Source organism: Nelumbo lutea, chromosome 3, assembly GCF_056320005.1.
Source record: "Nelumbo lutea isolate HS-2025 chromosome 3, American lotus-T2T, whole genome shotgun sequence".
Lineage (NCBI taxonomy): Eukaryota > Viridiplantae > Streptophyta > Magnoliopsida > Proteales > Nelumbonaceae > Nelumbo > Nelumbo lutea.
The window spans coordinates 98,400,848-98,424,639 of NC_142686.1; the positions used below are offsets into that span (position 1 = coordinate 98,400,848).

The window sequence follows — 23,792 nt, forward strand, 5'->3', positions numbered from 1 at the left end:
TGTATCAATTATCTTCAAAATGTGTATCAAGTAAATACGGTGGAACCAAATTTTAACAAACAAATACACTGATATGTGCCAATAACTGCGTATTTTCTAGATATATCGAAATACATAGTAGTAATACCAATATGTGCTCTATTTACTCAAATGTTTATCAACACTTGGATGGGTAAGAAATTTGTAGTATAGTACCACAATGTTTGCTATTTCCCAAATGTTTATCAGCTACATTTTTTAATTAATTTAGCGTATCACCCTCTTTAAAATGTCTATCAAGTACATACTGTGGTACAAAATTTTAGCAAACAAATACATTGATATAGGCAAATAATAGCATATTTCTACACTAATCAACATACCTGTTAGTAATACCTATATGTGTTCTATTACTCAAATGTTTATCAACAGTTGGATGGGCAAGAAGTTTGTAGCCTAGTACCATAAGGTTTGCTATGTTCCCAAGTGTTTGCAAGCTACATTTTATCATTTAGTATATCAACCCTCTTCAAAATGTATATTTAGTACAATCCAAATAGACATTTTGAAGATGGTTGGTATACTAAATTAATGAAAAAATATAGCTAGCAAACATTTGGGAACATAACAAATCTTATGGTAATAAGCTACAAAATTTTTGCCAATCCAAGTGTTGATAAACATTTATTGGTATCATTATTATAGGTATGCCGATTTATCATCTGTGTAGAAAATACACTGTTATTGGCCCATATCAACATATTTGTTTGCTAAATTTTGGTTCCACTGTATGTAGTTGATAGACATTTTGGGGAGGGTTGATACACTAAATTCATGAAGAAATATAGCTGGTAAACACTTGGGAGCATAGCAAATCTTGTGGTATTAAGCTATAGACTTCTTACCCATCCAAGTGTTCATAAACATTTGAGTAAATAGAACATATATTGGTATTACTACCAAGTACGCTGATCTGTCTAGAAAATACGTTGTTATTGGCGCATATCATCGTATTTGTTTACTAAAATTTGTTTCCACCTATGTACTTGATATACATTTTGAAGAGGTTTGGTGCTCGATACACTAAACTAAGGGAAAAAAATAGCTTGCAAATACTTGGGAACATAGTAAATCTTGTGGTATAAAGCTACAAACTTCTTTCTCATTCAAGTGTTGATAAACATTTGAGAAAATAGAACACATATTGGTATTACCACCAGGTATGCTGATCTGTCCAGAAAATACATTGTTATTGGCCTATATTAGTGTATTTGTTTGCTAAAATTTGGTTCAACCATATGTACTTGATAGACATTTTGAGGTGGGTTGATACACTAAATTCATGGAAAAACGTAGTTGGCAAATTGGAAACATAGCAACCCTGTGGTACTAAGCTACAAACTTTTTACCCATTTAAGTGTTGATAAACATGTGAGAAAATAGAACATATATTGGTATGTTTACTAGGTACACCGATCTATCTAAAAATATGTTGTTATTGGCCCATATCAACATATTTATTTGTTAAAATTTGTTTCCACTGTTTTTACTTGATAGACATTTTGAAGAGTGTTGATACTTTAAATTAATGAAAAAACATAGTTGGCAAATACTTGGGAACATAGCAAACCATAGCGTGGAACTAAAATTTAGTTAACAAATACGCTGATATGGGCTAATAACAACATTTTATGTAGATAGATCAGAATGCCTGGTAGTAATACCAATATGTGTTTTATTTTCGCAAACGTTTATTAACACTTGGATGGGCAAGAACTTTGTAACTTGGTACTGCAAGGTTTGATGTTTTCCAAAGTGTCTATAAAATGTCTATAAAGAACATACCATGGAACCAAATTTTAGCAAAGAAATACATTGATATGGCTCAATAACAACGTATTTTCTGGATGGATCTGTGTACCCTCTAGTAATACCAAAATGTGTTCTCTTTTTTCGAATGTTTGTCAAAACTTTGATGGGCAAGAAGTTTGTAGCTTACTATCACAAGGTTTTCTATGTTCCCAAGTGTTTTCCAACTACGTCTATTAATGAAAAAATGTCTTTGGATGTTGATTTTACCTTTAATTTTGTGCATCAAGTTTTTGCCAACACTTGGCAACACTTTGCCATGCTACATTTATTAAGAATTGGAAATATGTGGCATTTTCATCTCCTATTAAAGAAGTTCCCAATCTAGTTTGGGCCCCTCTATATGTTGGTTTTGTTAGATGGGTTTAGAATCCATCATATGGATGGCCGAACCATGCTAGATAGTTGGGCGAAATTTCAAAAAAAATTCTAACCCTTTCGAGAACTAGTTTTCGGTAAATTTGAAAATTGTATTTTTAGGATTGGTCTTGCATTGAACCAGACTAGATTTGGAACCAAATTGAAAGGATATTATACCTAATACAGAGACCGTAAATCTTAGCACCCAAGGTGGAAGTTCATGCCCAATATTAGTCCCAAAATCCACCTCCAACTGAAGATGGTGCAACGTACGAGAGAATCAATTCAACAACTTTGATTTCAGCAAATCTGCTATCCAACTGGCTTGGATTGAGTGGGATGAGTGAGCTTGAATTTCTTAGATGTTTTTTCTTGCAAAAACATAGAAGAAAACTGATAGAAATCAGTTCTTGTAATGTCTAGGTCATGATGGGTTTCTTGAGAGACAAGAGAGAAGAGAGAGTCCGAGACTGGTTCACCCACTTCCCTCTTTATCTCTATATGGAGTTAACTCCTAATCTGACTAGGAGATGAACTTTTATTTTCTTAATTAATAAACATTACCCTCTTAAGAGGATAAGTGCTCCATACCCAGTTTTGACCAAAATCACATGACAATTTAAGTTGTCATGTGACAGCTTAACTAATCATATTAGTAATGGGCCTTAGGCCCATTTCTCTTAAAAGCTCACATTCCAAAGTGTTGCATGGCCACTTTGAGCCTGATATTGTATGGTGCGGGACCTCACGAAGGTCTCACATAAGTCCATGAGGCTTCGACTCCACCTCTAATAGAGATTGGGCTGAATTCACTACTTAGGGCAATGAACACCTGAGCTAATTAGCATGGGCTCAGTCTGGGCTCAACATATACATCTAAATGATCATTGAATTCAGCCACCTTATGAAGACCCAAGGATAATGGACTTATGTGAGATAAAGCCCATCAAGTAATCAGCCCTATAATGGTCTCTTACAAGTAACCTCTCGGCCCATAATCATCAGAACACTGTTCGATAGGGGAAGGACCTGTCCCCTGGCTAGAAAAGGTGCAGTGTTACACTCTCTGCTCGGATAGATCCTAGGATTAAAACCTTTTGCAAACCTTTTTTATAAAATAATAATATAATATATAAATATATTTTGCAAAAGCAAATTTTCAAACACAGATGAAATCCACTGCTGGCAATTTAGGTTTCCATTAGGGAGAGTGTAAACCCTAATATTCACTTTGTCCGACAAAGGGATCATTTCTATCACTATGATCACCCACTCAAGTAATTTACTAAATTGCCCCAACATGCCCAGATATTTGACCCTTAATGGATCTCACTAATTGGCACATTAAAGGCAGCCCGGTCCACTACTTGGTGCAGTATCATAATCAAGTCTGGAGTTATGTGAAACTTTCCAGTTTTGCCCATCTATCTCCAAGGTCCAGGGCATAATTGGAAATTGGTTTGGGTTCATTGTTTCTTCCAAACACCCGCTACCTATGCTTTTGGTCTAACCCTAGAAATTGAGACAAGTTGCTCCAACTATTTGGTAGCACACCAGTGTTAGCCTTGTCGAGATAAACTCCCCAAGTCTATCCAATGGCTGAGAACATTCTAAGCTAACACGAGTCTCATAAGTGTCCATTTTAAGGGGTAATACACAGAAAATATATCAATATAAACATGAAACAATAATATACTTTATTCACTTACAAATAAATGTTCATGTACATTATCTAACTTGTTTTACTGAATTTCGATGGTAGCAATAAAGGAAACGCATGCCCTCCATTTATAGGAGTATTCAAGAACGATGAGGGAAAAAATTTTGCTTTATATTCTGGTCCTATTGGTAGTGGGGATTCCCTAAGAGCTGAAATCTTGGTGGTCTTGGAAGGGGTAAAGAGAGCACAACAACTAAATATTAGAAAATTGATAGTGGAAGGTGATTCGATGTTAGTCATTGGCCAGATGCAGAAGGAAGAGATTGTGTTTTGGAAGTTCTTAAATGAGAAAAATAAATTTAAGCAGTTGATCCAGGACATGGAAATTAAGGGCCTGTTCGTTTGCTCTGAAGTCTGACATCTAAAAGTGCAATAATTACATTAAGAGGTATATTGGTATTGGTGAACTTTTTTTTCCTCTGAACTCTGAGTGCAGAGAATGTTGTTCTGAATTCTGAAAATTATCAAATATTCATTTTGACCCCATATATGAGAGTTTTTGTTTGTCTTTTTGGGGGTATCATTGGAAAACAAAAAGTTGTATGATTGCACTTTAAGAGAGAAGAGATAAGAGGAAACGAACAACCATTTTTCTCTTAAAGTTAAAAGATTCCTCTTAAGAGATAAGAGTTAAGAGGAAACGAACAGGCCCTATGTTTCAGTGGATTAAGAGAGTGCAAATTCATTGTGGACTTACTTGCCAAACAAGGGGTGGGAAGAGTCTTTCTTTTTTCGGCAATGTTGGGGAGGGTTAAGAGATTTTACCCCTCCCTCTTTCCTATTGTACTTTCTGCTGTCTTCTTTTAATAAAATTTCTGTTATTTATCCGAAAAAAAAATTCTGGTGTGGGCAAGGAAGTGAGAAGTGGGACTCTTGCTGATGATTCTAAACTGAAGAGAGCTCACTCCAAAAATGGAGTATTACACTTTGCTTACACTCTTACAGGGAGGAGGTCAGGTGGAGACAGAGGTCAAGGATCAGGTGGTTGAACGAGGGTGAAAATAGTACATCTTTCTTCCACAAGGTGGCTAATGCTAGGTGCAAATCCAGTTCAATTAAGGTGGAAGGTCAAGTGGTGGAACAACCGAAAGAAGTGGAGAAAGCCATTGTGATCTTTTATGAAAATTTATTTTCTGAAACATGCAAGATGCTGAAGCTGGATGGTGTGTTGCTTGATTGCCTCTCAGATTCTCAGGTGGCAGACCTGGAGCCCCCATTTGCTGAAGAAGATGCTAAACAGGAAATTGATAACTTGGTGGGTGATAAGGCCCCATGATCAAATGGATTCACTATTTTGTTTTACAATAAGTTCTGGCGAGTAATAAAAGACAACCTATAAAAGTTAGTAGGGGAGTTTCATAGGTCAGCTACTCTTGAAAGAAGTCTTAACTCCACATTCATTTCTCTAATTCCTAAGAGAGAATGAGCTGAGGATTTCAAGGACTTAGGCCAATAAGCTTAATTGGAAGCATTTTTAAAATAATTGCTAAGTTATTAGCCACCGGATTGATAAAGGTCATTGGCTGTCCTGTTTCCAAGTAGCTAGGAGCTTTTGTATTTAACAGACACATCCAAGATGGGGTCCTTGAGGCCAATGAGTTGATTGACTTTAGATGGAGAAGTGGAAACCCAGGCATTCTGTGCTAGATTGACCTTGAGAAAGCTTATGGTAATGTCAACTAGGACTTCATGGAATATTTGCTTAGAAGAATGGACTTCGGCCAAAAGTGGAGAAACTGGATTAAGATGTGCATCTCAACTCCAAGATTCTCCATTTTGATCATTTATCCTGCTTGTGGTAAATTTCCTTCTTTTCTTTCTCTTTGTGATGGAAGTATTGAATAGAATGACATCTAAGAGCAGGGAGGATTGATCAAAGGTTTTGAAATGGATAATACAGGCTTGAAGGTTCTTTTGTTATAATTTGCTGATGATTCATGATGTTGAGGATCAAGTGAGGCACCTAACGTTTCCAGTTAGGAAGGTTGAAAACTTAAATATCCTGGCTGATGAGGTGAAACAATGGATTCTTTCCCTCTGGATCTGCCCCTTGGAGCCAAGTGTACCTTTAAGAGCATTTGGAATCCCATGGTGGAAAAGATATTCTTACTACATGTCTAGATGAGGTAAAATAACTCTTATTGAGAATGTTCTTGCAAACTTGTGTGCTTACTACATGTCTTTATTTCCTATTCTTGGGGTAGTTGCTGAAAGGTTGGAGAAAGCCATGAGAGACTTTCTCTGGTCAAACTGGAAGAATCAATCTAAGCTCATTTGGTTAAATGGGAGCAAGTATGTAGGCCTATCAGATGTGGTGGCAATTCTCGGTGACCTCCATTGCTCTTGATCTTTAGGTTGTAGCATTGGATGGTCTTGCTAGTCAATGGCATCCTTTTTTAAAATCGTCCATTGGGTTCACTTTAATCATTATTCATCCATAATCATCTCTTTCTTTCTTGAACTCCCTTTAAAGACCCTGCTATTCATTTCTTTCAAAACCCATAAAATAGCTGTCCTGGTGCACCTCCATGAAATCTTTCTTCCCCTTGGTATTCTGTAAAATGAAGGATTAAATGGCTCAGAAACACCAGTTGGAGGATTCTACCTGCAATCAAAAGGAGAGAGAAACCCTTCTCAAATGTTAGAGAGAAATCTACAGTTGATTAACATGTGGTAAGTGGGCTCTCTATTAGTAAAACAAAGAAAACAAACATGGTGAAAAGGCACCAGTTTGTGTTTTTGTATCTTCATATACTTAATTTTCTTTGTATCATTTTTTAGAGAGAAAGAGAATTGGATATTAAGGGTTGTTTTGGGTTTTGTCCTTCTTGAGATATGCCTTACTGTGGTCACTTTGGGAGTGGGATAGCATTTTCTCTTGTATGTAAGAATTGCATTTATAAAAAGTGCCCAAAGTTGTATATGATCTTCAGTATCACTAACATCTCATGGGACATGACTTATTCACCATTTAATCTTATATTTTGAGTTATGTTAGATGATTCTATCATTTTACATATTTCAGTGCATGATCCACCATAAGTATGGAGAAGCTTACGTGAATAAATTTCTCTGGAATTGTGGACAGAAAAGTTGGTTGAGGAACAAAGAAAGTTTGATGCTGTGATTGCTCTAGAGGTATGCTGTATAGGGTAAGGAATAGCTACATCATTTGAGCTAATATGCCTACTAGTTTTCTGTGGAGTGTGTTTTGAAACAATTTTATGCTGATGATGTTATTTATAGTAGATGACTGTATAAATTATTTATCTAACGGTAAGTAAGGATGCAAGTCAATAACCACCAAACTTTTCCTAGAGAAAATGGAACTGTTGACAAGGAATAGTTTTTGGTGGCTCTGTTTGTTGACTATCGATATCTGAAAGAGTCTGGCTTCCATATGGTTGGTCTGTCTTTGATGTGCAATTGCCATGAAGATACCTGTCATTTATTTATCCATTAAAGGTAGCAGACTTTATGGTTTCTCTTCTTTACTCTCTATAGAAGGCAAATTTTGTAAACATTCCTTGGGTCATGGGATCTTTCTTTTTTTTGGAGCACTATTTTATTTCTAATATGTTGGGAGGACAGAAGTTAGGATTAGCAGATTATGTGCTAACACCGGTTCCTTTGTTTTGGACTGGATGATGACTTTTGAAGTAGGAAAAGCCTTGTTTGAGAGAGATTTCTGCTGTTTCCTATTCTTCTTGGACATTATTGCAGAGGATGTATAGTGCACATGGTCTCACCCAAGCAGAAATCTTCTTATTTCTGTTTAGGCCTTCGTTCAGCACTCTTTCCTCTTGCATATCCCTTTTCTTTTTCTTTTTCTTTTTTTGATAAATCTTGTATATCCCTTTTCTTGTGCTTAATAAAATTACCATCAGAGAGAGAGAGAGAGAGAGTGTCCTGCTTAATTGTACTAGATGACTATATGAATTTGTTTATTTAATGTTAAGAAGACAAGTTGTAATCACCAAGTCTTGTTATAAAATAGATGTGGCAAAAGAGAAAATACAATCATAACAAAGCAAATAAGCCAAGGTGTCCTGAACACTCTTGGTGGGGGTTGGAATTAATCACTCCCTTTTTCTTTTCAAATCTTTTCAAACTGTGAAAGACCTGGTAGTTGAGATGATTACTCAGCATTATTCCTATAGCAGAGACGCAGGATCAAACCTGTGGAACTGCAGACTCTTTATGGTATGGCCCGTGGACCTTGTGTACCTGTCCCCACCCTTGTGTTCCTACTAACCTCTGACTGAATAGCCTAACTACTAAGACTTATAAAAGAAGAACAACTACTAAGATCCTAAACAAACAAATCCTACTCTTGTCCAACTTAATTGTAGTAGATGATTAAATTTATTCATTTAATATTAAGTGAGCGAATAAGGCAAGTTATTACCCAGTATTCCATAGGTCAGTATGTCATTGCCAAATGTTTTACTCCCTCAAAGATGGGGGCACAGAGAGATGTGTGACGGGACTTGGTTTATTAGAGTGCTTTTTTTTGTTAAGGGAAGTCATTAATGACCAAGCTTTTCCCGTTTTAGGTCCCTAAGGGATGAATCACAGTTGTCAAGGCGACGCCTAGGCGACAAGGTGCCCTTGGAGGCTCACCTCGCCCCAGTCTGGAAAATCTTGGAATACATGTTGAGGAGGATGAACTTTGGTTAGAAATGGAAAAGCTGGATAAAAGTGTGCCTCTCTTCATCATCTTTTTCAGTGCTGGTAAATCGGAGTTCTTTTGGGTGGTTTCGGAGTTCTAGGGGCCTAAGACAAGGGGACCCCCTTTCCCCACTCTTGTTTATATGTGTGACAGAAGCACTAGCCAGACTTGTAGAGAGAGTCAGATGGGGAGGGTTAATGGAAGGTTTCAAAGTAGAGAATGGGGAAATGGAGATTGCACTACTCCAATTTGTAGACGGCACTATTTTTTCTGTGACGCTTACTGGGAGCAAATATGGAAAGTAAAAGCAATATTAAGATGGTTTGAGGTGATCATGGGTCTTCATATTAATATCCAAAAGAGTGAAATAATGGCAGTTGGAAATGTGGGCTGCTAATTGGGGCTGCATAGTTGGTAATCTTTCAACAAAGTACCTGGGTATGCCTCTGGGTGAAAATTGCGAATCTAACTCCTTTTGGGTGTCTATTTTTGAAAAATCAGATAGAAAGTTGGCCTCTTGGAAGACCAAATACTTATCAAAAGGGGGTAAAGTTACTTTAATTAGAAGTGTATTATCCTCCCTTAAACTTTATTTCCTGTCTCTATTCCCAACCTCCGCAGATAGGGCTGCTGTGTTAGAAGAAAGATGAGATACTTTCTGTGGAGGGTGTGGAAGGAAGAGTCAAAATGCCATCTGGTGAATTGGAAAAAAGTTTGATGTTCCAGAGCAAATGGGGGTCTAGGGATCAGATCAATAAATCAGGTCAACAATGCTTTGTTAGGGAAGTGGTTGTGGATATTCAATGAACAGCCGGACAGTCAATGGAGGAAATTAATTGTAGCTAAGTACGATTCTAATAACAGGGAATGGGAAACAGATGAAGATTGGCCTATGGGTGTTCAGTCTGGAAGGCAATACAGAAACTCAATGCTCAGTTCATGAAGGGTATAAAGTATGAAGTTGGCAATGGGGAGAGAGTGCCTTTTTGGAAGGATTACTGGTGTGGGAATGAACCGTTAGGGGTTCTATTCTCAGACCTGTTCGAGATTGCTACTAACAAGGATGCATGTGGCAGATTACCCAGAGAGGCAAAATGGGCTTTGTATTTGGAACCCCCAGTTCAGGCGAAACTTAAATGATTGAGAGGTGAATTGCTTGGTCAGTTTGCTCCAGGTTTTATATGGTTCAGGTACAGCTGGAGTATGGTTCAGGTCAGTTTGCTCCACTTTGGGGTGAAACTTCACCCTTTCCAAGCGACAGGATTTGGGTAAGGTCTGTTTCTTCCAAACTGGCTTTTCTTGTCTGGTTTGCAGTGCTGGATAAGATCCTAACTAAGGATAATTTAGTTAGGAGAGGAATGGAGGTGACAGATATGGCATGTACTTTGTGTAATGATTGTGTAGAAACTTCTAGTCATCTGCTAATTCACTGCAAAATCACTCATTGGAGTTGGACAAGATTGATGAGTTTGTTTGGGATTCATATGTGCTTCCCGGATGATGTGAAGGGATTCATGGGAGCTCGGTATTTAAGTGGTTTAAGCAGGGCTGGAAAATTAGTTTGGAACATACTTCCTTCAGCAGTATTTTGGGCAGTGTCGTGTGAAAGAAACAGCAGAATTTTGAAGATAGACAAAGTTCAAAAGAGGAGGTCCTTAAAAGGATTTCAGGAATAATACATTCATGGATGGCAAACGACTTGTTATTCAAAAATAGACAATCATGTTCTTTTTTTTTATCAAGATTTCCTTTTGTTAGGAGTTCATAATTTTGGTGGGATTGATTGTTGGGTATACTGGTTTTCTTTATTCCCTCTTGTACAGATTCTCTTTGTACAGGGGTGTGCATAGTTGTATGGTTTTAAAGATTATTAATGAAATACTTTACCTTACAGTTAAAAAAAAATCATATCAATATAGCATGTTAAACAATTGAACATTATATGTTTTGGAAAATTGAAATTTTGACTGCAGGTAATTGAACATGTAGCGGATCCTGCTGAGTTCTGCAAATCTTTGGCAGCACTAACTGATACTAATGGAGCTACTGTGATTTCTACAATTAACCGCTCTATGAGATCATATGCAACTGCCATAGTTGCTGCTGAGTATCTCCTCCATTGGGTATGTTTATATTGTTAAATACATTTATCCATCTAAGTACTTATTTTGTCCTTTTTTTCCATTAGAAATTGGTTATCTGGCCATTGGGGCTGCTTGCGACATTTTTGACATTTTGATTTACAAGATTTTCATGATGCGATCAAGCACTTAAACAATGTTTTACTTTATTGAGTGTGCCCCATGAATGTTGTGAGATAAGTTCTGTTAAATTCTGTAAAATTAGTCACATCATATGTTCAATTATTTCTTGAAAATAACAAAGTGTTTTATGCTGTAAGACATAAAGGTAACTCTTCACTCTGTATAATGCATATAGCTTACCTATAACTTGATAATCTTGTGCATTTAAAATTTGCTAGTTGTCAAGTTGATTTGGAGGTGCCTATGCTATGGTGTCATGCTGGAATAACTTTTCTAAAGGGATGGGGTGTACATTGCAACATTTTTTAAAATGCATCTATACAACCCAAAGCTCAGTTTAGCTAAACCTTCTGCTGCTGCATTCACCTTTCGTGGTAATAGATTCAAGCACAAATTTGTAGAGTGCAATATTTTACTACATTCTCATCTTTGGTTGCTCAGTATAATTTTATTAAGTAATCAAGCAGAATAATTTTCCAAGGGAAAACGGGGTGCTACTAATGTTGCTACAAATACAGGATATTCTACTACCCCACATGTCTTTCTTGGTACTCCAGCTAAGAAGTTGGCTGCAGCTCAGGCTGATATTGAAAAGTTTAGCCACCTCCTATCTTAATTTGATAGTTTGTTGGGAAATTCTAACCCTTTCATTGCTTTTTCTAAGACATGCCAAATCCTTTGCGTCAGACATCTACCTGTCCTTACCATAGTTTTCAAGACGCCAAGGCGAGGCTAGGCGACAGGGGGGCGCCTTGTTGCCTAGGACCCATAAGTGGGCACCTAGGCGTCACCCAGGCGATGGATTTTTTTTAAGTAAAAACCACATATCCTAGGGTAGTTCCCCAAGTTCCATAACCAACTTTCTTTATTAATTATCCATAATTTTCTTAAGAAAATTATAAACTTCATGTTTAAGTCTAGAAAATCAACATATTTATGAGAAGAAAAAGAAGAAATGAAAGAAAATTCAAAAATATAGGGGCGGAATCCCTATTTTTGTTATAGGAAAAGAAGAAGAAGAAGAAGAAGAATTATAATATCAAAAATAACAATATAAAAGTATTTTATTACACAGTATGCAAAACTGCTTGGCGACTAGGTGAGGCGAGCCTCCAAGGGCACCTTGTCGCCTAGGCACACACTTAGGCATCGCCTTAACAACTATGGTCCTTACTAGGTAGTTGATTCTAGTGCATTGATCATATGACAGGTATGTCATCCTTGTTCACTTAATATCACGTCTTTTTGAGTCATAAAGTAACCATAGTTGTTGGTTCCTTGGCTTCCACTCCAGCAAGGTACCATAGGTGTCAAGGTGCCAAGGCAAAGCTAGGCTGTAGGGGAATGCCTAGCCACCTAGGCATCACCTAAGCAATGTTGAAGCCTAAAAATAGAAATTCTAAGATGGAAAAATTGGACAGGTTGGAGGAAGAAACAATTTAAGAAGAGAGAGAGAGAGAGGTTGTGGCTGAAGAATGATTCATCACAAAGTGGTAATGTGGAGACAAAAATCTAGAGTGTCGTGGCTGAAGAAGAAGATAAAAATACATCCTTTTTATTTTTCAAGGAAAGTAGGAGTTTCATTTTTAGGCTAGAAGAAGGGGATGGGTGATTGATAACAAAAAGGAGATTGAGGAAGCAATAAGGGACTTTTATATGAAGCTATTCACATTACCTCAAAGTATAAGTGTTTCTTGGAAGCCTTGGAGTTTAGATAAATTGGGGAAATGATGAGGGATTGGTTGGAAAGAGAGTTTGATGAGGAGGAAGTTGGGGGGATAGTTAAAGTCATGAAGGTGGATAAGGCTACAGAAAACTTTGGAGCATTGTTAATAGTGATTGATGTATTCAAGGAGTTTTGAAAATAAAAATTGGTGGGAAAAAGTTCAAATGCCACATTTATATCTCTTATACCTAAGGTAAAAGGTGCTTGTAAGGTGAGAGACTTCAGGCTAATAAGCTTAATATCTAGCTCATGCAAGGTAATTGCAAAAGTTCATCGAAGAAGATTAAGATCTATGTTGCATGAGATAGTGGGGCCAACTCAAATGGCTTTTTTTTTTATTAGCAACACAAAATTTTATTAAATACTTAAAGAAAGAGAGAGAGAGAGAGAGAGAGAGAGAGAGAGAGAGAGAACAACAAGAGGTTGTTAGACCTGAAACCCTTTACAGCAAGAGAACCCCACCACCCTGTTATAATGATATCTATGTACTCCTTGCTTAACTAATCCATCCACCAAACCATTAGTGGATCTTCTAACCCATCTTACTTGAACACATGTCTTGACAACATCTTGAACCACCTGAAGTCATTTCTAAATTGCCATAATACCCCTTCTTCTTTCAACCACCAATTACTATCTTTGAATACCCTTCCACAATCAACCTTGTGATTCCCATCTCTTTAGCTTTTTGCATCCCAAAAATAGCAGCACGGATTCTACTCTCACCGAATCACCCTGTTCAATTGGCCCCAAATACATTACACATATGTTCCCACTCTCATCCTGTATCACTCCTCCAATTCCAGAAGGTCCCGGGTTGCCCAAATTGCTTCCATCAAAATTTAATTTTATCCATCCTCCAGCTGGGGGAGACTAAGCCTCAAGGAGTTTTTGTTTCCTAGAGGAGGTATTAGCTATTGACCCCCAATTCCTGAAGAAGTCTTTCACTGTAAAATATGAAAAAAGTTTCATAGTCTTCACTCAATGTGCTATTATTATTGTAACAGTCTCAATAACTATCTCCTTATTCCTTTCTTTGTCCTCAAAAATTTCTTGAGTTCTTCTCCTCCCAAACTGTGCAAACTACAACTGTCCTTGCACATTTCCACAAGATTCTGCCTCTTCTCCTTCCAAATACAACAAGAGAAGGGGCAGGTAACTTTCATTAAGAAAAAGGAGAAATAGATACAGAGATACAAATTTACAAGTGAACCCAAAACATAGAGTCCCTAGTCACTCCTTGTTTGGCTAACCCATCAGCAAAGGAATTAGCATTTCTTTCTACCCAATTCAATTTTGCTTCAATATCCATAGTCATCCACTTAAATTTTCTCCTCTCATTGTTGTAGTTCCATATGCTAGCAGTATCATCTTTCAGCCAGCCTACTACCAATTTAGAATCTCCCTCTATAACTAGTTTGGTGATGTTCAATTCATTATCCCTTTGAGTTCCTTCTAGAACAGCTGAAATCTCAGCCCAGAGAGAATCACCCATTTCAATTGGCACTGAAAAAGAGCTATTACCTGATGGACCTGGATTTCCAATGCTACTAAGAAGTCTGCCCATTCAACTTACACAAAATTCATCAGTTGGGAGACAAGAATCGGTTTGGTCTTTTCTTCTGCAACAAAGCACACGTGTTGATGTACCCATGGAAATTTTCCCAAAAGAAACCACTGACTTTTGGAGGAATAGGAGCACTCCAAACTTATTTCATTGGAAAGGGAGAAGTGGTTACAAGGTAAGAAAAGAATGACTACAAGTAAACAACCTTGAAGGACTGGGGGACCACACCCAACCATCACCTATTGAATCATCAAAAGCTAAGTTATCCAAGATATTTAGCAGACAAGACATTGAGGGGATTTCAGACTCTCTAAGGTTTCTCACCAGCCCCAAATTCCAGTTCAACCTAGTAGAGGAGAGACCCAATGAAGTCAAACATAGGTTTTTCTTCAAGACTTGAAACAGAAAACAAGGAAGAAAACACATCTTTCAAGGGGAGCTCCTCAAGAAATTAAGGGAGGACACCATGCATTGATTTCCACAATGCGACTTGATTAGATTTTTGTAGAATACTAACATCCCAACCATTTCTTGAAAGTCCATGAGTACTTGAAACCACTTTATGCCATAACCTTTCATTCTCCAAGGGGAAACACCACAACCACTTGCCTAAAAGAGCAAGGCTTTTCTTGTCAATATTTCCTAGACCTAATCCACCCTCTTCCACCTAATGAGATAGCTCCTTTTTGACCCGACTAATCTTTTCTCTGTCCTCTCCGCAACTGGATTTCAAAAACTAGTAGACCTCAGGTTGCCACCTAGAGGTAATCCTAAATATTTTAAAGGCCACTCCCTCTAACACCCCAAAGTCTCGGCCAAAGAGTATAATTCATCTTGTTCAACATTTATATCAACCACTATACTCTTGCTCCAATTAACTTTTAAATTATACATTCTTTCATAGGGACTCACTACCAATTTCAAGTTTTCAACCCAACTCAACTCTCCCCATCACAAAAAAAAAAAATCAAAATGTAATCTACAAACTGAAGATGGGTGACCAACACTCTCTCTCTCCCCACCACCCAATCTATAAAAAGGTGCAATTGGCTGGCCCTAAAGATCAACCTACTAAGAACCTCTGCCACCAAAGTAAAAAGGAAAGGGAAAAGGGTGTCACCTTGTCTTAGACCTCTAATGGTTTCAAAGAAATCAACCACTGATCCATTTATAATCATAAGCTTTCTCCAAGTTCAACTTAATTGCCACTCCCTTTTTCCAAGGTCTTTTTTGAGCCTTTACACATTTATTTGCAATAAGAATTTGATCCACAATCTACCTATCTTGAATAAAGGCCCCTATTGAGTGATAATTGTAGTAAGTACTTTCTTAATCCTCAAAGAAACACCTTAGAATGACTAGTAACCAAACTAGTCATTGGGGAGCTAAGATATTTTATCTCCCCTCTTGTATCCATATTTCCTCTTTTCTCTTAATTTAATGAAGCTGGTGTAATTGATCAAAAAAAAAAAAAAAGACAACACCTTAGAAATTATTTTATAAATGCTAGTAACCAAACTAATTTGTCTAAAATCCTTCGAATGACTAGCATTAGACTTTTTTGGCACCAAGGTAATAAAGGTAGATTTTTTTTTCCCAAATTAATTATACCCCTCCTATGAAACTCTTTAAACACTTTGATCAAATCCACCCTAATAATCACCCAACAACCCTGATAAAAAGCCATTGTAAATCCATTTGGATTTGGTTCCTTAGATCTATCCATGGAAAATATTGCTTCCTTGATTTCTTCTTCAAATCTTTTTTCCAAGAATTGGACTTGAGAAGCTTGAAGTGACTCCAATTAAGCCCTTCAGTTGACCATCTTTCATTAAGTGGCATGAAATAAATTGATTTAAAGTGATCAACAAAGGCCTTTGCTATCTCTACCTGATCTGTGACATCAATGATATCTATTTCCAAGCAAGAGATTAGATTTTTCCTCCTACCATTTGCAATTGCACGGAAGAACCTTGTGTCACCAACTTATTTCCTCCCATAGCAAAGCCTCCTCAAGTTCCTTTTTCAAGTTCAATCTCTATCCTCTCTATCTTCTTCTTCTAATGGATTCTCTACCTCCTTTCTATCTAATTCCTCAATTTGTATGATCAAATTAGCCTTCTTTTCCTCCAATCTTCCAAATTGCATTTTATTCCACTCTTTTATATCTGCCTTCAGCGTTTGTAACTTCTTCATATATCTTCGTCCCTCCCATTTAGGCAATTGCTATTGTTCAATCCACCTTTCCTTCACTTTTTGTTTAAAGTTGGGAAGTGTAAGCCATATATTTTCAAATCTGAAAGAGGTAGGGCAACCTATAACACCCTGCTAGAAAACATAGATTGGCCAGTGATAAGAGATGATTCTAGAAAAAGTGCTTCCTAGCAAACTATTCCAATGTTCTTCCCAATCAAGAGAAACCAAGAATCTATCCAGCTTGGAACAAAATAGGATTTTCTTGAAGATTTAACCACATGAACTTTGATTACCACAAGGGAATATCTCTCACATCAAAGGAACCAATAAAAGCATTGAATCTAGGGATGAAAATGGATTGGATCACATCGAATTCGAATTGGGGTTTATCCGAATCAGATCTGATAATACAAATAGTGGATCCGGTTGGATCTCACAACATCAATTTGAATCCAAACCTATTAAGGATATTGGATATCCTAACCTGACCCAATCCAATTTAATTTCTGAAAATTTTAACTAGTTAGTAAAAGAAAAAAATGTGTAATAGTTTAGATAAAGAATACAAATATTTTTTCCACTATTCTCATCATATATATACATGTTTTTTTATAAATAAATAAATAATATAAAAATACAAAAATGCAATATAAACATATTTATAAATAAATAAATAACACATTATCCGATTCATCCAAAAATCCAACAAGGGGATATCCAAATCTGACAAAGATTTCGGTTTGGGTCCGATAATGATCCGATCCATTTGCACCCCTAATCGAATCTTCTCATATTGGTTGTTACCCTCTGTCTTGTACTATTCGTTTCTTTTGCAAATCTTGCCATATTGAAATCACCTCCAGCACACCATGGCCCCTCCCATAGACCCCTAATAGCTACTAGCTCTTCCCACATCAGGGTTTTTTCCCTAAAAGAATTAGTCCCACAAACATTGGTTAGAACCCAATCCAATCCATCTTGAAGATTTTTCAGTGTAACCAACAAAGTAAAATTCCCTATCATCTCCTCAGTGCATTATACAGCATTTTCCTTATCATTTTTTGCCCTGAAGCTCCCCAAGATGGAGTGAAGCGCCAATTGAGTTCTTTTTTACCCCGAAAGCTTCTTACCCATTTCCCATCAAGCTCCTGAATGTTAGACTTGAATCAAAAAAATATCAAGGGGGTTGAGACAAGGTGATCCCCTTTCTCCTTTACTATTTTTCATTGCTGTAGAGGTGTTAAGTAGGTTGGTGCTTAAGGAGGTGGATATGAGTATGATTGAAGGTTTTAGAGTCAGCATGGGAAGGATTTCCCATTTCTCACATCCAGCTTGCAAATGATACCTTAATATTTTTGGAAGCTTTAGTAGACCAGGTTACCAAGCTAAGGGTCCATTCTCAAGTGCTTTGAAGTGTTGCCAGGTCAAAAAATCAATTTAAACAATAATGTTATGATTAGTGTTGGGGATTTTTCTCAAACATTGTTGAAGATTGTACAGTTTCTTTTGGGTGTTTGGTTGGTGAGTTTCCATTTACTTATCTGGGTTTACTTATTGGTGCTAAAGCTTCTATTTCCTTTACTTGGCAGCCAGTGTTGTATAAAATTGATCAAATATTGGCAGGGCGAAAGGGGAAATACTTTGTCCCTTGGAGGAAGAATTACATTGGTAAAGAGTCTTTGTCTAACCTTCTAGTGTACTCTTTCATTGCTCAAGATCCTATCATCTGTAGTAAGATGCAAAGAAATTTCTTATGGAACATCAAGGATTTGGAGAAAAAATATCTTGTGAAGTGGGACTTAGTGTGTACAGATAAGAAAGACGGAGGTCGTGGGATAAGGAGAGTAAAGCTTGTTAACAAAGCATTGTTGGGGAAATAGCTCTGGAGATTTGGGGAGGAAACAAATTCTTTGTGGAGAAAGGTGGTGGCTTGCAAGTATGGTGTTTTTGATTTTGGGTGGATTTCAAGGTAGGTTAAATCATCTTATGGAGTATGTGTGTGGAAAGGAATTATGAGTTTTCATTCAGCCTTCTTGCACTTTGTCTATTTTAAGGTGGGAGATGGTGCAAACATAAGATTTTGAGAGGATGATTGGTGAGGTATTGGTAGATTTTATGAGTTGTGAACATGAATCTACGGCATAAGTCGGAGAAATGTGTCTTGCTGACTGCTATGAGATAAACCAAGGAAGAGTTGTGAGGTGTCCAAGATTTAAAAGGCCCCTCCTTGTTTAGGAGGTTGAGGAAATTGTGGAGCGGTTTGGCAAAATTATAGTCAATAGACATCTTGACAGAAAAAAATCATGTGAGATGGTGGAAAGAAAGTAGGAATAGTGTGTTCTTGGTAAAATCTTTTTAAAATGTTTTGGTGAGAAATCAGGTGGAAAAGTCGGATGTTCAGGGGATTTGGGGGAATCGAATTCCCTTGAGGGTGGAGGTTTTGCTTGTTTGGTGGCTTTGGACAGCATTCTTACCCATGGCAATATTAAAAATAGAGGAATTCAGCTGGCAAGCAGATACATGAGAATGTGATACACTTATTTTTTGGTTGTTACTTCTCAAAGTACTTATGGTGTTACTACTTCAGTGTCTTTAGGCTTGACATGTGGAATCCAAGAACGCCTAAAGAAATTGTTGGTAGCTGGCTTACATTGAGGAGAAATAGGAAGGCTCAAGGGAAAGATTTTGGAGCTGCATTCATTTTGCCATTTGCTGGGAATTTTGGAAGGAGAGAAATAGAAAAATTTTTCAAGGACAATCAAATGCAGGGATAAAGTTGTTTTCTTGAGCAGAAAGATATCTAGGAATTGGGAATAACTTTTAGTCTTCTTTAGAGTTAGAATATGTGAGCTGATTTCTATAATTTGCTGTGATTTTGGTGTTTGTTTTTGGGTATGGTGACTCCTCGTCACCTCATGGGTGTACTTTTTTTGTTTTATTAATAAATTTTCCTTTTTTATTTAGTACAAAAAAACTAATCTGCTAGGTTTGATAACAATCAACAATTGTCTTTTACTAATAGTTAGCAATAATTAGTGTTTTAAAATGCAGAGGTGTAAAATGTCTGAGGCATAGTTAACACAAGAGGGATTAGCCTTCTCAAGAGGAGTCTATATGAGGCATGCATTAAGTGCATGTGGCGTACACATCAAAAAGCATTTGAAGAGTAAGCCTCATGCACCTGAGACATGCCTCAAAAGCATCAATGCCTCCAGCATACACCTCAAGACGTTTTGCCACCTTACTTGGAGAGTTGGAGGGTGCCTCCAGGCTGACACCTCACATGCCTTTTAAAAACATTGGCAGCAATCTCAATCAAGTACAAACTTCATATTAAAACATAGGAAATTAACATATTCATGACATAGCAGTCATGTGCTCAGAAGTTGCCAAAAGCCTATTGTGCATACACACCTATGATACCTAGATACCTATTAGACCTGTTCATGGGCCAGGTTCGGGCTGGGCTTTGCCTCTTTGTAAACAGAAAATGACCAGGCCCGAGCCCGAAGACTGATCTAGACAGATATTTTATATTATATTAATTATATTTTTTATTATATATATAATATATTATCAGGCTGGGCCAGCCCATCAGGCTACCCAGCCCATGAACAGGTCTAATACCTATGCAAGGGGCAATATTGTTTCAGATACCTTAATGCTTAGTGTAATTTCATATCCAATACGCATCCTTGTCATATTTGGGTAGCATAGATGCACACCCCAACCAAATGGTGTGGTAGAGCTTCTGGGGAGATGTTGTAGAGCTTGTATGATAGGATGCCTTCCAAGGTACTCTATAAGCCCCCACATTAGGTTCTCTTTCTTGATCAGTTACTATTTTCACTTCCATTTTGTGCATTTGGATCAGAAGAACAGCTACTGAATTGGGTGATAACCTGGCCAAAGCAGGGGTAAATAGGGAGAACTTATACAGCAGAAGATCTATGCTGTAAAGGGAAGGGGGAGTAAATGTAAAATTACTGTGTTTGGGGACTGTCTTCATGGAAGACTGGGCTTTGGTTTGTGTTCTAGACCAAATTTTCATGCTATAATCTCATATTATAATCTGTATTTCAATATTAATGAAATTTTCTTTTATTGATCCAAAAAAGAACAAAAACAATTTAGGATAATTCAATGTGATATTTGGCAGACAATCTCTTAAGACTAAATTTGTTAAGATGCAAGTTTTTCCCTTGGTTTTGTGGTCACATGAATTGATAAGGAGCTCTTTCTATGATCAAGTTTTGAAGAAATCACCATTAATTTCCTTGTTAATAAAGAGTGTTGGCAGCAGTGGAAATTTTAAGTTTGAACATGACTTGCAACTGTTATCATTTTTTATGATCAAATGAAAGTTCCTCACTTTATCTAAATACATGAAAATTAGGATCATTTTAAATTGCTCAAGGAGACTAAATTCCATAGTCTTCTCATTGTAATAATCTAAAGGAGTCAAACACCATGGTAACATTGCAACCGGTTATAGTTTCCCAGACATAGCTTCTAGATGTGACTTGGATGACTTTCTTCTGGACAATTTGATTGCTAGATGTCAAGCCAAAATAGAACTTAACATTTTTTTACCTGAAAAGGTAAAGTATAGAAGTTGTACCAATGGCTGGGAAAAAGAATATGCATTTACACCTAATGACTCTATGCATTCAATCCATATTTATGGGGCTTTTCTGTAGCGTTTCATCAGACTAACAATGTAATTTATGTTTCTGTAGCTTCCTAGAGGCACACATCAATGGTCAAGTTTTCTTACTCCTGAAGAACTAGTGCTGATCCTACAACGAGCTTCAATATCTGTATGTCAAAATACATACCTTATTCTTTTATCAGTTACTGCAATTAAATTCTTTTAGTAAGATTAAAAAAACCATATTTCTGAAGGGTTTTGGAAAGAGAACCATTATAAGGATGCAGCCATAGCTTGGCATACTAACATTAAAGTTATCAGAGCAAATACATGCCCTCTCAATGTCAGGCTTTGCCTTACAAATGGAATCTCTATGCTTTTTCCCTCTTCCTCTTATAATGCTTGTTTGCTTTGCCAATATTTCAGGTCCAAGAGATTGCAGGCTTTGTTTACAATCCTTTGACAGGAAGATGGGCTCTATCTGATGATCTTAGTGTAAATTTCATTGCATTTGGTACCAAGAACACGAACAGCCAATAAACTAGCATAAAGTAATTTTGCTTTTCTTTTCTTTTCTTTTTTTTTTTGGTAATTCTAATTTGACTCTGAGCTATCCAACTTTCACTTGGATATTATTAGTATTAGATATTTATTTATAAGTTTTTGGTTTATATTTGTTGTAGGTGGTTTATATTGGGGGCATCCAGTCCTTAGCTGGAGAATTAGTTAGATAAAAACCACGGTTGACCCTTTAGCTCTCTGGAGACGCTCATAAAGCAGGTTCAACAAGGTCTAACCAGCCAGCTAGAACCTCTGTAAATGTGGTTGAAACAGATCCAGACTAGAGATCGATATTGAACATTTGCCTTACTGACCTTTCCACGTATACATATGCAAAAGAAAGCCCTCTTTCAGGTGTTCACTTGATTGAAATTTTAAGTCGGGTATCCGCTTTACAAGTTAAATCAAACAAGTTATGAAATAGACCCAAGATCTGCAGCCAATGCTGTAGGGTTTGAGAACTGTGGGAGCTTTTTACCTTGGAATTGGATTGAAGATATCCATTAGTTTTTTTTTTTTTTCCCAATTCGTATTCTGATTCTTTTGGTGTTTCTAATCAAAGCAAATTAACAAATGCAGTTTTTCTCTCTCAACGATACCCTTTTTTTTAAATGCTCAACAATACCATCTAGTATTCTCTCTCAACAATACCCTTTACATCAATGCCATGCATATGATTTTGGGTGAAGATGAACTCAAGGTTAAGCCCCTCGTGTGCTAAGCCTGACCTGACCCGACCCAACCCTCATCCCTCCATTTTTTATGCTCCATCCACTTTCTGTCTTATAGAAATAAACACCCTGATCTTCAGTTGGAAACAAGCAGAAAACCCAGCTTGAAACAGGAATTAGGAAGAGTTAACCGGGTAACACGATGCTTCTGCTGAATCATCACTCCTAGGAGTGTTCACAAGAAGAATCAAACCGACCAACCCAATTTGGTCAGTTTCTCAAAACTTATGGTCAGTCTCGGTTTATAAATATAAAAAAACCCAACTGATTGGGTGAGAAATCGAACGGACTATGGCTAGGAGTCTAATACTTAATTTTGGTATAGAAACAATAGGACTTTTCATTTTTAAGATTTTACACTGTTACGAGACAGTTGAGTTTGCATTAGTCTTGAAGTTGGAGACTATTGAGCTCCTCTTTATTTATTACATTTTTGTCTTGAAGTTGAAAAGACTTACACAAAAATGCAACTATCTTTGGGTTTGGGGTAATATAGAGGCGGCATTCAGGAGGTTATATGACATAGAAAAAACATGGTGTTTGACTTAAACATGAAATGAGCCAAATCAGCCAATGAGAGTTGTATACAAAATAGGAAAAGGAGATTGAAAATCAATAAATCAACCAAGATGACCAATTGACCATCTCCAAACTAACCCGATCAAACCAAAAAATGGACCCAAATCAACCATTTTTGTTAGGGTTAGTTTTCCCTTATAACCAGTCAATTTTGGGTTACTTGTTTATCAAACCAACCAGGTCGGTTGGGTTGTGAGTAAGAAACCTACAACTAACCCAACCTAACCCGTGGACATCCCTAACCACTCCTATAGAATGCCTATAAGGGTGGATTTGAGCTGAGCCGAATTGAATATCTGGCTATTCGAGCTTAGTCGAGTCGAATATCTGCTCATAAACTATTAGGCACGAGCTTGATTCGAATTAGAGACTTGAGCTTAAGCTTGAATCAAGTCAAGCTCGGAAGTTCGAGCTCGGCTTGAGCTCAAGTTCGACTACCTATGATTGTAGGTCTCCCTTAGTTGTTGAAATGCCAAGCTGACGTCTCCCTAGTAGTCGAGTTGTCGAGCCAAGGTCTCCTCCCTCAGTTGTCGAGGTGCCAAGCCGAGGTTTCACTCAATTGTTGAAGTGATGAGCTGAAGTTTCCTTAGCAACCTAGGTGTCGAGTTGAGGTCTCCCTCAGTTGTTGAGGTCTCCCTCAATAGCGACCAGATCAAATCCTGGTTGCACATCACCAACTGCTTCCAACCACTCCTAAGGCAAGGTTAGCTATAAAAGGGGGCACTCACCTCAAGGTAAGGATCCACCCATAATCACGAAAGAACCATTCTTGGCTATTAAGGACTAACCTCTGAGATCTCATCTCTTGCCTGGTCCGACCCCTCTTTAAGCACTCGACTAACTTGACCGTCAGAGTTTCCACCCCTGGGATAACACCTAGGGCCTCTAATATGTGTTCTTCTCTTGTTTACATATCA

At 37.3% G+C, this 23,792-nt stretch overlaps 1 protein-coding gene across 2 annotated transcripts in view; it reads left to right on the plus strand.

Moving 5' to 3' along the window:
• COQ3 (coenzyme Q 3) overlaps nt 1–22,091 on the plus strand; it is a 49,350-nt gene extending 27,259 nt beyond the window's left edge. Inside the window, exons 6-10 of one of the 2 annotated variants that reach the window (XM_088976770.1) lie at nt 7,017–7,066; nt 10,574–10,723; nt 21,093–21,173; nt 21,431–21,555; nt 21,688–22,091. In XM_088976770.1, coding sequence (XP_088832896.1) covers nt 7,017–7,066; nt 10,574–10,723; nt 21,093–21,173; nt 21,431–21,544 — 395 coding nt within the window. In that variant the 3' untranslated portion in view covers nt 21,545–21,555; nt 21,688–22,091. The other variant, XM_088976771.1, reaches the window with a different exon arrangement.
• The last annotated feature ends 1,701 nt before the right edge of the window (nt 22,092–23,792 follow it).